This window comes from Homalodisca vitripennis, chromosome 2 (assembly GCF_021130785.1).
Source record: "Homalodisca vitripennis isolate AUS2020 chromosome 2, UT_GWSS_2.1, whole genome shotgun sequence".
In the NCBI taxonomy this organism is placed as follows: domain Eukaryota; kingdom Metazoa; phylum Arthropoda; class Insecta; order Hemiptera; family Cicadellidae; genus Homalodisca; species Homalodisca vitripennis.
In genome coordinates, this window is record NC_060208.1 from 133,985,788 (window position 1) to 134,001,307 (window position 15,520).

The 15,520-nt window shown below is 29.1% G+C and overlaps 1 protein-coding gene across 2 annotated transcripts; it reads left to right on the forward strand.

Moving 5' to 3' along the window:
• The first annotated feature begins 568 nt into the window (after positions 1-568).
• Positions 569-15,096, forward strand: LOC124354755 (early nodulin-75-like). Of its 2 annotated transcripts, none has more exons than XM_046805440.1 (4): positions 569-595; positions 1,339-1,407; positions 3,309-3,678; positions 14,765-15,096. In XM_046805440.1, exons 1-4 carry the CDS (start codon positions 581-583, stop codon positions 14,968-14,970), a joined length of 660 nt encoding a protein of 219 aa, XP_046661396.1. In that variant the 5' UTR covers positions 569-580; the 3' UTR covers positions 14,971-15,096. The 2 variants fall into 2 exon arrangements, with proteins under 2 accessions (XP_046661396.1, XP_046661395.1); XM_046805439.1 differs by having other exon boundaries at positions 3,309-3,615; positions 14,702-15,096.
• Positions 15,097-15,520: the final 424 nt, after the last annotated feature.

Consider the following 15,520-nt stretch of genomic DNA (forward strand, 5'->3'; position numbering starts at 1 on the left):
ACAAATTACAACACTCAATAACAGATTTTAAGATAAGTGCCACTCCGACTATATATAGCGTTCTTTAAACAAAACAAAATATAATTTATTCAGTTACCGTACCTTTAAAATTTATATTTGTATTAAATCCATTTAAATCCTTGAACTTTTATATTTTAGATTCAGGGATGTTGTAAAGTATTTATTGTTTTTGAATTCTCAAAGCAATGTTATAAATTATTCAGTGTTAAAACTGCAATTATTAGGTACAGTGTATGAACATTACCAAGTTGGAATCCTTTCTTCGATGGTATTAACTACATGTCTATAAAACGACACTTTTAGTGCTTAATTTGATCATACTTACGCTATAATGAACCAATTATAACACTTTTTCATTCTCAGCAAGACTCTTTGTTTCTAGTCAACTATGAAGGAGCAGTTATCACTATTAGTTACACTAATTAGTTTCCAACAAACAACAATAGGTGCACATGATCATTACAGTTGTAATGATTGTAAAGATTATGATAGGAGATTAATTAGGTAAAACAGTATATAAGTCAACAGCATTCTACAAAGCAGCACAGTGCAGGCAAGTATGGCGTCTTGTAATGTTAGTAAACATAACAATTATTAAAATAAGTAATTTATTAGGGATTACAAACGTATTGAAAGAGGGATCTATCGTTATAGTAGTTTTATTAGTTCTAAATTTTTTAAGTTTTACCTGACGATGTTCACCTCAAGTAAATTTTTTTCCTACAGTAAACTAAACAATTTGTAATAAATTGTATAATAAATGCATAGTAATTGTATGGATCAAAAGTTCGTTGCTACCAAATTATTTAAATATAAAAATCAAAATCATTATAATTGCAATATTTATATAATTTAATATAAAAAGATTGTAATTTCTGTATTGGAGTTGACATTTTTAACTAGGTCGATATTATCAGTAGACTAAAATCAGTTGAACAAGAAATTTTGAATAATGAAACTCAACATATTCCGTTATTTTAATTATAATTTAACTTTACTTGAGAGGACTTCACATTTTAGTTCAAAATTTCTAATATCATCACATTAGAGACGAAAAATTTTATACTTAAAATGTTTTGGTGCTATTAACATACATTTATGAGCTAATAATACTATATTATGTAGTATACATTACTTTTAGTATACGTATAAGTATATTCGATTTTATCAAACCTGTTAATGTGCCAGAAAAGATTTTAATACTTAAATTTATTACGTGTATTAAAGTGTAATTATATCGTAATTATTTTTTTTTATTTAAATTATGACATGTTTATTGGGACATCAATACAAGAACGTGTATCTTTTTATTTACAGAAAATGTTCGCCCTAAACCTGATCTGTGTCTGCTTCGCAGTGGTGTTAGTTCACTGCAACCCTCAACCGGTAAAACACGTCTCTCATCCTCTATTTTTCTAGCACTTTATTCATATAGATTCCCATACTATTATATGTAAAATGTTTCTTTGCTTTTTAGAAATAATTTTGTGCCAATATCCAGATACACTATTTTACACTATGTATGTTGGTAGCTACTGTAAAAATGTTAACTAGAAGTTAGTCAAGTTCAATGCGAAGTTTGTTTTATTTTTTGATAAATTTGTATCAGAATCACAATTAGCGTACAATGTCTTAGGTAAGGTAAATTATTCTATTCACATGTTGCCTTCCAAAACCTAATGTAGGTTCAAGTTGTTAAGAATTTTTTGATTATTCAGATAGACCTTAAAACATTAACACATTGGCTAATGATGTTACACTTTACCTAATAAATTTTTAAACAACTAATGCAATCCATGTGCATTTTCGCTACGTCTCGGGTTTTTGTATTATCTACAAACACCAATTCAGGTTTTTAGATAAAAGTTTCGATTTTGTAGCATATTTTACGACGTACATATAACAATACCCTATAAGTAGCTTTAATTCAGACCAATTTAATCCAAGTAATACGGAGCTGTGCATGTGTAATTATTATTTTATAGATCTGCATATAGCTAGCAACAATTATTGAAGTATGACATGTATGTAAATGTTTCTGTGTATAAAAATGTCATATATATTTTTACATAAAATTAAATTATATAACTTTAAAATTAAGCGTCTCTTACGTAATGCTGTGTCTAATACGAGTCAAAAATAATCAAACAATATGATGATCGGAAATACTCCTATTAATCTTCATTAAATTATGTCCTGCACAGATTATTGGACACCAAATAAATTAAATTGCACTTAAGTATGCATTTGACACAGATTATTAAATCATTGAAAATTATTACTTATATGCCAAAGAAAATAAGTTACTGCGGTTTTGTTCGTAATCGTTTATTAGGAAAAGTAAAAAACACGCTAAAAAGGCTTAGATAGTGTTTAAGATATGGGTGATTGTATTTTCTTAAGTATTGCAAACACATTAATCTCAATATATAATTAATTATTCCAAACTAGTGACTACAAAATAATACTTTATGAAAAAGGAAATATCGGTCTAGGTTAGAATTTATGTAAACAATTTACAATAAATATTAATTTTCAACATCTCTTTTATTGATTGAAACAAGTTGATTAACACAAAATAAAACTTTTTTGATTCTTTTAAAAGCACAATTAATGGGTTAATGAATTAAATTCAGAATTATGTTTTAGGTATTAGCCTTACGAATACTGGTGGCTGTAAACATCGGGTGTTATTTATTTACTCTAACATAAACACAGAATATAATATATTTCTTTTTTTATAACGATAACTTTACCTAATTGCTACAAAAACACCAAATTAAACATTAAAATCCACTACTAATTGGGTAGTGTTGTGAATATTTAGTTACTGATCATTAGTGAAAACAATAAATTGATAATTAAAAAAAACGTTTGTAAGCCAACATTAGAAAAATTTATTAATATTATGGTCTATAAATTTAGGCCCTGCTATAATTTTATACTAAAATTTCTTAATTTTGTAATCTATAACTTTGAATGTGGTTATACTTGTCTCTGCTCCACCATGAAAATATTAAAATCGTATGTATAAATATTGATGTAAAAATGAACAATTCAGGATTAAAATGTTTTATTCTAATAGTTCAGTTATTAAGTTTTCGAGAAAATTTGCTTTATTTGACTTCTTTTTGTAGATTCAACCTGTTAATTATGGCAGTTACATATAGTTTAGAATTAGGGCTTTTAAAAAGAAAACCATAATTTATTACGTTTCTTTATATTACTAAACATAGTATTTCACGTACCATTATAGTTTGACTCAGACATGCGTATTTGCATTTCAGGGTCATGGAGGAGGACCTCCTACAAATTCAAACAATGACCCACCTGCAGCTTATGACCCACCTTCAGCTTATGACCCACCTGCAGCTTATGACCCACCTACAGCTAATGACCTCCCTTCATGTTATGACCCGCCGACAGTCTATGAAGACCCTCTTTCAATCAACGACCCACCTGCAGCTCATGACCCACCTTCAAGTTATGACCCGCCGACAGCCCATGGAGATCCTCCTTCAAACAACGACCCACCTGCAGCTCATGACCCACCTGTAGCTTATGACCCACCTACAGCTTATGACCCACCTGCAGTTTATGACCCACCTGCAGCTCATGACCCTCCTTCAAGTTATGACCCGCCGACAGCCCATGGAGATCCTCCTTCAAACAACGACCCACCTGCAGCTCATGACCCTCCTTCAAGTTATGACCCGCCGACAGCCCATGGAGATCCTCCTTCAAACAACGACCCACCTGCAGCTCATGACCCACCTGTAGCTTATGACCCACCTACAGCTTATGACCCACCTGCAGCTCATGACCCACCTTCAAGTTATGACCCGCCGACGGCTCATGAATAGCCCCCTTCAAACAATGACCCACCAACCGCTAATTAGGAGCCAATTGTATGTGAATTTCCTCTATAACACTAAAACATAGTTCAGTTTACTATTTCAATATATATTATTAAATGCTGTTCAAAATAATGGTTCTCATGGTTGTTAATCAAATAAAAACCAACTTAACTCACCTATAATTCTTTGGACGAAAAACATAGTTATAATTGAAATACCATGTTCAACCTCAATGTGTTTTAATTTTGAGTGAATTGTTTATTAGACTTAAACTACATACAACTTAAGAAAAATAATTTTAGGTATAAGTCTTGTATTAAATTACATTAGTCCACCAGTTTAAATCAAAATATAACTCTATATATGATATATACCCAACTTATTCCAACATTTCAAAACAGACAATAAGTCTTAAACACGTAGATTATTTATAAAATAAGAGTGTTCATACTTTATAATTTGCTGAAGGCACCTACTCTTAAAAAATAACAACAAGTTTCATCCAATGGCTACTGGACTTTAATCGAATATTAGAAAGAAGGTTGGAGTCTAAGTATGAATGCAATAAATCAAGCGTATAATATAAATTTATTGTTATTTGGTAATTTCAAAAAAATTCGAATTGAATTATAATTTACAGGGGTGGAGCAAAAATGAGACACGTTGAAACTGTTATGTGTGTAATTGTATCCCCAAATAGGTTTTATACTCGTTTCATGGAACCTTATTTTATACTGTCAAGAGATTCAAGGCCAATATAATCATTTTTTTACAACATAATTAGGTACAGTTTTAAGGAGAATTTTCTCACTTGCCCCTCAAGTGTAATAAAAAAGCAGAAGTATCTTCTTTTTGAAATTAGTGCAATTTTCAGTACATTGTGTGTATTTTAGAAAGAAAATTCTGTCAAGTTAGAGAATAATCCAACCACGTAATCCATTTTTTTGTATTTGTTCACCACATCTGTTGTGCGAATATTATCCAAATATGTATTAGAAATAGAAAGATATTTCCTAGATGTTGTATTTCGTCTGGAACGTCACATTTGTGAAAAACTGTTCATGTCATATTGATAGAATATTTTGATTGTCTAAAGAAAACAGCAACCTCAAATATGACGTCAAAAATATAATTGATTTAAATCTCGTATTTATAGCTGTAAATAGTATAATATAAAATTATTTTAATACCAAACAGTATGAGGTATAGAGTCCAAGAAGTTTTTTACGGAATGACTAATTTTTTACAAAAAGTAAGTAAATTTTCACCAATTAAAAAAATACCATATACGTTATGTCTTTCTCTTATTTTTTGAAGAACTGTTTAAAAAAAATTATGGTTGCCTGTAAAGTCGGTTTTACGGGCGAAGATTTTACGTGACAACGTCTTTTTCTCGGTAGAATATTTATTGATATGAATATTATTAAACTGCACAATAGGAACAAGGAATTGAATGAAAATAAGAATTGCACAAATTTTAACTATAGAAATATATTTTGTTTACTAAAACATTGTACATAATTTGAAATTAATTAAAATTTGTTATTGTAAATGGTAAAGTTGAATAAAACATTTACTAAAATTGGAATTTGAAATTCTTGCTAAACACAGTTAAATTCTAACTCCGCGCGTGGTGATTGGTCGGTTTAGTTCGTTTGTTTGGTCGCACTGTTATGACAGGTTAGAGGTTATAATTTGTTATTTTAAATGTTTGACTAGCAATACGCGCTGTTTCTTCTCAATCGACTGAATTACGATTGATTGCAGAGTGATTTAAACTAATAATTTACTTAACACTATCAACATTTGTCAATAGTATGACATAACCTATAAACTCAGTTTCTCAACTTTTGTGTCAATCTAACAATTAATCAATCAATCATAGTTTACGATAATGAAATATCAGTGTACAATTAATTACCTTTATTGTTGTACATTTGTCAATAGTATGACATAACCTATAAACTCAGTTTCTCAACTTTTGTGTCAATCTAACAATTAATCAATCAATCATAGTTTACGATAATGAAATATCAGTGTACAATTATTTACCTTTATTGTTGTAGTTGTTGTAAATGACGAATCTAAGCACTCCACATTTTCACGAATAAACATAGTTATCTGCTTTATCCCTTGCGGCGGACCCACAGTTATCTGCTTTATCCCGTGCGGATCCCGTGCGGCGGACCCACTGGACGGGCATCGTAACGTTACCGGGCGTTACACTTTTTCATGAGTGACTCCGAGCCGCAACCTAATTTAAGACGTTGTCACGTCAAAAACCTTTTTGCATGGCTGCGTGAAGGGAATCTTTATACTACTATTCTGGTAGTTAGTAAATCTGAATGAGATATTACTGCACACAGTGAAGGAAACAACTGTTTAGTGAAATATAAAAAATATCTGATAAGGTTAGTCTACAAATGAAAGTCACTGATATTTTTGTTACCGATTACTAAAATATTTTGTTACTTTCAACTAGTGTAATAAAATGTAATTTTATAACAAATTATTAGCATATAAAAATAATGAAACAACCTAAATACATTTTAATATAATTATGTTTATTCCAACTGAAAAAGAACATAATAAATTATCATGTAATATGAATTAAAACGTAAAGACTCAGTTTGTGAAATAGCTTTTAATTTACAAAATGAGTTCAATAACGCAATTGCATCACGCACAGCCTACAAAAAGTGTAACATGTCTTTCTCTGCACGTATATAATCTTTGTTGATGATTTATTCTTAAATAAAATATGTAATAACGAGCGTTGTCTCAAGAATATGCAAGCCAGCGGACTTTTATTTAGAGTAAAATAGGCTGTGTTCAAACGTAGTTGGTTTGCTTATTTAAGTAATGTTTGAATGGTAATATGGTGCTTTGTTCAATTATTTTTATTTGGTAATATTAATTTTTATTAAAAGTAAACTTTCTGTTTATGATAAATTTTGAAACTAACATGCTACTCAATGAAAAACTTTAAAACTCAATAACTTTTATACTGGCCTTGTTTTACAATAACTATTTTTTATTAACAACTGAAAAACGCGAGGAATTCAAACTTTTTTTCTGAAATCTGTTTCAATTATACATTTTGTGTAAATGAAAAATGTGTCGCTGCATTAAATAAATGTAACTCAAATCCTACACTATTTTGATTATAATATTAAAAAAATAAATTAAATTACACGCAAATCTCATGTAAAAGAACGTTTTACCATAGGTACTAACAAAAGATAGTTACAATTTGAAATTTTTACTAACTAATCTTTTGAGCACAGCAAGTGAACGGCGCCACTAATAATCAACTTGACAACTTAATTTATTGATCTTGTTATTATCCATCACTTTTTATATTTAATTTTAGCTGTATCCCTTATAGATTCAACGGGCCCTTTATTGTACTTAAATCTTTGAACTGTACCTTTGTAGTTATAACAAAATCAATTTATAAAGAATATTAAATCAGTAAAAAAAATTACCAAACAATGAAGGATTTTTGAAATATTCCCCTTTAGACTAAACTTACTAATACGCAATTTATTCTTCGGTTTTGTTAAAACTTCTCTGTAAAATATCTTTTTTCAACTTGATTTGCATTGAAATTAGTTTACATTCCTTGGAATATAAAGCCTTTTTCTTATTGTTTATAACACGATTTTGCTAAAAAATTGGGAGGAACAGTAATATTTTTAATAGCCCTAGATGTTTATTAATTGGCCTAGGATTTGGTAAGACCAATGCTTGTTTTTTTTAACACAGTAACAATTAATGTATAGTGTCTTTGTTTAACAGGTTTTATTATAAAGTGTTCAGTTATGTTTATTTATCTATTATTTTATAGCAAATGGGAAATGTAGATACTTCCCAGGTAAATTTGTTGTACGCCTTGATTATCATTACCATTACCATAATATTTATTGCCATGTAGTCCTAATATTGGGTTTTCTATTCTAAATTTGTGTCAATCTTTAATTTAAAATCAATTAAATTTCTTATTAACGTAAAGTCCCCAACCACAAAAATTTTAGTAATCGACTTAATTAGTTTCCATAATTTGTTTCTTATAAATATGTTGCCTATTACATATTTGCTTTGTCATATATTTCAATATGTTTACAAATTATTCTACAAATACCTCATTTTTATTACCTTTCGTAATTCTTTATTCCGTTTTTCAAATTCACACTTCAATATTCTTATATTAATCGTACATATTTGACTCGATGTTTTGTCATTTAAGAACATGTTTTAAATTTTTTTAAATCAATTTTATATATTTTTTTAGTTTTAATATGGAAAACAATATGTGATTGTTTGATCTGTATTAGGTACTAAAAATGTAATATAATTTACTGATTTTGCGAAAAACATCCTTCGAAATTTTAAATTTTCTTATAATTTTTATACTAAATTTTTTGCTTCTTTTTGAAAGCACTGAAGATGTCTCAATTGCCAAGTCATAAATTAATTTAGTTCTTCTTAAACCAAGAACCAATGAATATTTTAAACTTTTTTCATAACGTTGCATGACAGTATCTCTAAAGAATTCTAAATTTGTCAATAGAAAGGTTGCTAACAATGTATTGTAATTTTTATAAATTAAAGGAACTTAAGACATGCTTATTTGTACAATTCATTTAGTTATTTTTTATATTTGGTTTTACCTTGTGAAGAAACGATAATGCCAAAATTGTTCCTGCATTATATTAATATACTTATTATGCCATAAACCTGCTCTATGTCTGCTTTGCAGTAGTGTTAGTTCACAGAAACCCTCAACCGGTAAAACATGTTTTCCATACTTTATTTTTGTAGTACCTTATTCACTTAGATCCCTTCTATAATTATATACCAAATTTTTTATTCCCTATTACAAATAAATTTGTGCCAATTTTCACATACGCTTCCTTAAACTGAGTATTTTGGTAGCTATTGTACAAAAGTTTACTAGTCATTAGTCAAGTTCAATACAAAATGCGTCCTTCTTTATTGATAACTTTGTATCAGAATCACTACAAGTGTACGACTTCTCAAGTAAGGTAAATTATTCTATTCATATTTTGACTCTCATGAACTAATGTAAGTTTAAGTTTTTAATAATTTCATTATTATTCAGCTAAATCTTAAGATATTAACTCATTGGATATTGAAGTAACTGGATCTTATACATTTACGTGGTTGTTATTTATTACTTATAATAAAAAAACTATGCTTTATAAAATGTCTCTGGTTATATCGATTCTCCGTTTTATAGTATTGAACAACTTACATTTTACATTATATTAATAAAACTTAGTTTAAACCACCACTTTAATCCATTTACACTTTTACGATACGTCTTAGAATTGTTTGACCCTAAAAATACATTAGTTCATGTTAAATAAATAAACTTTTTTGATTTTTCTAGTATATACGTATAACGACGTGTATATACCAAAACCCTATAATGAGCTTTAATTCAGAGTTAGGTGTGATTTAAAAGTTGAGCTGTGAATATGTAATTAGTATTTTCTTTTTTGGATATAGCTAGTAACAAATATTGAAGGATGACATGTATGTGCTTTTTCCCGTGTATAAAATTGTTCTACGTATATTTTTCAATAAATGTCTTCTTCTTAAAATTGAAGCGTCTATTACACAATTTTTGTCCTATACGAGTAAAAAACAAGTGAACAATATGATGATCAGAAATACTCCTATTACTCTTCATTACATTGTGTCCTGCACAGATTATTGCACACCTGCCAGTGTGTATATTAAATAGTGCCTTTGACAGATATTATTACATGACTAAAAATTATTATTAAGCCACAGAAAATAGGTTATTGCGGTTTTGTTAGTTTTCCTTGATAGAGAAATGTAAACTAACCAGTTAAAGTATGCTTAAATAGTTTTTGTGATCTGTGGTAATTTATTGCAGTATTGAAAGTACACTGATATCACTTCATACATAATTGTCCGAAACAAGTGACTACAAATACATACTTTTATTGCATTGGAAATAGTAATTTAACTAAAATATTAGGAACAACTATTAATTTTCGAAAAATTTCTAAATGATATAAACAAATTTAGCTACACAAAATAAAACTTTTAACACGTTAAATTAAATCCAGAATTTTATGTATTATGTTATAACTATAGGTTTACCTAACTACTACAAAAACACTAAATTAAATATACAAATCCAAATATCCAAAAAGATTGGGGTAGTGATGTAAATATTTATTATCTGATAATTAGCGTAAAGAATAAAATAATTATTTTAGAAACGGTTATAAACCAACATTGTTAATTTATTAAAACTATAATCAATGCATTTCGGCTGTGCTTTAGCTGCAAATACAATTGTTATTATGGAAAATATTCACTACGTATATGTATATGTTTAATGCAGAAGGAAAATCGAGCAAAAAGATCTTGGATAACTAATAACTTAAGGGGAGAACGTCGCCTATGTTTAATATATGAGAACTTTTACTAACTTCGTGTACCTGCAGTTCTATAACCAGTCAAGATATTACAATACAATTTTTACAGTATGTTCTGGTATGTTAGTAGATGAGCCTGTAGTAGATTGAAACATTTTTAGAGCAATAGAAACAATTTTATTGCAGGTACCAATAAACAAGTAATTTTTTTACCACACTAATTTATGATTTTTATTATTTATTTCAGTAAATATGTAAGATATAGTCATGATTTTACTACCAGATAAGCTAAACAGTACCTTGGGATAGCATACAAAATTTCATCTTTCTAACTTAAACAATAGCTGAGCTACAGGTACATAAGTTCAACAAACACAATTTTCGGAAAACGGCAATTGAAATAAACATAGTAGTTCATCATATGTAAAAAGACCTACAAATAAATTTAGAATGCTCCAGCACCATAGTGGCTGGTCCCTTGGTTCTCTGCATCTTCCAGCTTCCTTTTACATTGTCTTTTCTTCACCCTCATCTCATTTGTAGCCTCTAGACTAGCTTAGAGGAGGTACATTTAATATAGCACATAAATTTTTCGCAACCAGCTAGGCGTACTCCTATGCAACGTAGGCCATAAACAAACCTAGTATTTAGTTTGTAGAGTTTGTTTTTCTTTTCTGATGTGTCTTTTGATACTTTATTAACACAGTTTGTGCATAATAAGACTTGAAACAATACCTTTTCTTTTACTTGAGTCTTCAGAAAATTTTTTAATTGCCAATAGAGTCGTAATGTTTGCATTTACATAAGGTATTGAGAGTACTTAGTGTATTTACATCAACAATAACATTTACAACATTTGATTGATATATGTCTTCAATTTCTTTACTAGGCTTATTCAAATAGGAAAGTTTTTTCTTTGATGCACTTTCAAAACTAGGCCTAGGTTTCCATAACCTAGAGTTGAGCTAATGCTAGACTGAGCAGTTTCATTACTTCTAATGTCTAATGTTGTTTGTTTAGTATATTTATTCCCTCTGAAGGTTCTTCTTTTTAGTATAACTTAGTCATTTAGGCATTTATTCAAACACAAAACTGATTATAACTAATAAGCTCAAACTTCACAACCACTTGAAACTGTTTTGTAAACAAACTACTGCACATAATATATAAACATAAAACTTTCCAAGACTACAATACAGCTGTAGCTGGGTGACAGTACAGTATCTCATAAAACTGCATAGAGTATAAAAATAACACCAGTAAATAAAATATGTATGAGAATGAATACAGAAGTACGAGTTCTGGGACGATTTCTCTACAGAAAATGCGCTAAAACACTTGAACACACAATATATTTTTTATTTTTATCAAGATCTTCCGTGGTTTAAAATACCAAGTGTTATATATTGCCATTTTCAAGAAGAATTCAAGAATTTTTCAGTAAAATAAAACAAAATTCAATATTTTAGCGATGTTCTCCCCTTAAATTTTATAAAATAATTATATAATCCAGAATTTTACGTTTATTATGTCAATATTTATACAAAGTTTTTTATTGCGAATATATGCATAGTATTGTGAAGCAGAGACCCGAATACATATTAACGATCCAGTGTGACTCAAATGGATGTTTCCACTTTTAATATTCAAAAAATACCTTTAAACAAATATATTATATTACATTTACAGAGTAAACCTCGATACTGTATATGGATAGCATTAAACGTTTTTAAGACTATATTACTAATTTCGATCTATTTTATTAATGCTAAACATTAAATAAAATAACATACGTATATATTTTACAAATTAAAACACTCAATAACAGATTTTAAGATAAGTGCCACTCAGATTATATATAGCGTTCTTTAAATAAAACAATGTATTGTTTATTCAGTTACCTTTAACATTTATATTTGTATTAAATCTATTTAAATCATTGAAATTTTAAATTTGACAATCGGGGATGTAGCAAAGTATTTATTGTTTTTGAATTCTCAAAGCAATGTTATAAATTATTCAGTGTTAAAACTGCAATTATTAGGTACAGTGTATGAACATTACCAAGTTGGAATCCTTTCTTCGATGGTATTAACTACATGTCTATAAAACGACACTTTTAGTGCTTAATTTGATCATACTTACGCTATAATGAACCAATTATAACACTTTTTCATTCTCAGCAAGACTCTTTGTTTCTAGTCAACTATGGAGGAGCAGTTATCACTATTAGTTACACTAATTAGTTTCAAACAAACAGACAATAGGTGCACATGATCATTACAGTTGTAAGGATTGTAAAGATTATGATAGGAGATTAATTAGGTAAAACAGTATATAAGTCAACAGCATTCTACAAAGTAGCACAGTGCAGGCAAGTATGGCGTCTTGTAATGTTAGTAAACATAACAATTATTAAAATAAGTAATTTCTTAGGAATTATAAACCTATTGAAAGAGGGTTCTATATTTATAGTATTTTTGTTAGTTCTAAATATTTTAAGTTTTACCTGGCGGTGGTTACCTCAATTCACTTATTTTCCTACAGTAAACTAAACAAGTTATAATATATTGTAGGATAAACTTTTGAAAAATGGAACTAAAAACATTCTGTAATTTTAATTATAATTTAATTTTGCTTTAGAAGACTTGAAATTGTGGTTCTAAATTTCTAATATAATTACATTAGAGACGAAAAATTTCATACTGAAAATGTTTTAGTGCTATTACCATACATTTATGAGCTAATAACACTATATTATGTAGTGTACATTACTTTTAACATATTTATACGTATATTCGATTTTATCAAACCTGTTACGTGCAAGAAAAGATTTTAATACTTAAATTTGTTACGTGTATTAAAGTGTAATTATATTGAATTTTGTTTTTGTTTTTAAATTATGACGTGTTTTTTGGCAGATCAATACAATAACGTGTATCTTTTTATTTACAGAAAATGGTCGCCCTAAACCTGATCTGTATCTGCTTTGCAGTGGTGTTAGTTCACAGCAACCCTCAACCGGTAAAACATGTCTCTCATTCTCTATTTTAGTAGTACTTTATTTATATAGATTCCTATCTTATTATATGTAAAATGTTTGCTTGATTATTACAAATAATTTTGTGCCAATTTCCAGATACACTATTTTACGCTTCGTATGTTGGTAGCTACTGTATAAAAGTTAACTAGAAGTCAGTCCAGTTCAATACAAGGTTTGTTTTCTTTATTGATAAATTTGTATCAGAATCACAATTAATTAGCGTACAACGTCTCAGGTAAGGTAAGATATTATTCTATTCATATTTTGCCTTCCATACCCTCATGTAGGTTCAAGTTGTTAAGAATTGTATGATTATTCAGATAGATCTTAAAAAATTAACACATATCTAATAAAATTACACTTTACCTACTAACAACTAATGCAATCTATGTGCATTTTCACTCCGGCTCGGTTTTTTGTAGTATCTACAAACACCAAGTCAGGTTAAATAGATAGAATTTTTGATTTTGTATCATATTTTACGTCATACATATAATAATACCCAAATAATTAGCTTTAATTCAGAGCAATTTAATCCGAGAAATGCTGAGCTGTGCATGTGTAATTATTATTTTATAGATCTGCATATAGCTAGCAACAATTATTGAAGTATGACATGTATGTAAATGTTTCTGTGTAAATAATGACCTATATGTTTTTACATAAAATTAAATTATATAACTTTAAAATTAATCGTCTATTACGCAATTCTGTGTCCAATACGAGTCACGGAAAAAAGAAATAAGAAGAATAAGAATAAGAAAAAGAAAATAAAACTTTTCTGATTCTTTAAAAATCACAAATTGGTTAATGCATTAAATTCAGAATTATGTTTTAGATATTAGCCTTACGAATAATGGTGGCTGTAAAAATCGGGTGTTATTTACTTACTCTATCGTAAACACAGAATATAATATATTTCTTCTTTTTTATAACGATAATTTTACCTAATTGCTACAAAAACACCAAATTAAACATTCAAATTCAGAACTAATAGGGTATTGGTGTGAATATTTTAGTTTTTCAGTTTTTATAATGTGGTTATACTTGTCTCTACTCCACCATGGTATGCAATCATTAAAATCTTATGTATAAATATTGATATAAAAAACGCACAATTCAGGATTAATTTTTTTTATTCCAATAGTAAGTTCATTTATTAAGTATCCCAGAAAATTACGTTTCTTTATATTACTAAACAGAGTATTTCACGTACCATAGTAGTTTGACTCAGACATGCGTATTTACATTTCAGGGTCATGGAGGAGGACCTCCTACAAAGTCAAACTATGACCCACCTGCAGCTCATGACCCACCTTCAGCTTATGACCCACCTGCAGTTTATGACCCACCTGCAGCTCATGACCCTCCTTCAAGTTATGACCCGCCGACAGCCCATGGAGATCCTCCTTCAAACAACGACCCACCTGCAGCTCATGACCCTCCTTCAAGTTATGACCCGCCGACAGCCCATGGAGATCCTCCTTCAAACAACGACCCACCTGCAGCTCATGACCCACCTGTAGCTTATGACCCACCTACAGCTTATGACCCACCTGCAGCTCATGACCCACCTTCAAGTTATGACCCGCCGACGGCTCATGAATAGCCCCCTTCAAACAATGACCCACCAACCGCTAATTAGGAGCCACTTGTATGTGAATTTCCTCTATAACACTAAAATATAGTTCAGTTTACTATTTCAATATATATTATTAAATGCTGTTGAAAATAATGGTTCTCATGGTTGTTAATCAAATAAAAACCAACTTAACTCACCTATAATTCTTTGGACGAAAAAAATAGTTATAATTGAAATACCATGTTCAACCTCAATGTGTTTTAATTTTGAGTGAATTGTTTATTAGACTTAAACTACATACAACTTAAGAAAAATAATTTTAGGTATAAGTCTTGTATTAAATTACATTAGTCCACCAGTTTAAATCAAAATATAACTCTATATACGATATTTACCCAACTTATTTCAACATTTCAAAACAGACAATAAGTCTTAAACACCTAGATTGTTTGTAAAATAAGAGTGTTCATACTTTATAATTTGCTGAAGGCACCTACTCTTAAAAAATAACAACAACAAGTTTCATCCAATGGCTACTGGACTTTAATCGAATATTAGAAAGAAGGTTTTAGTCTAA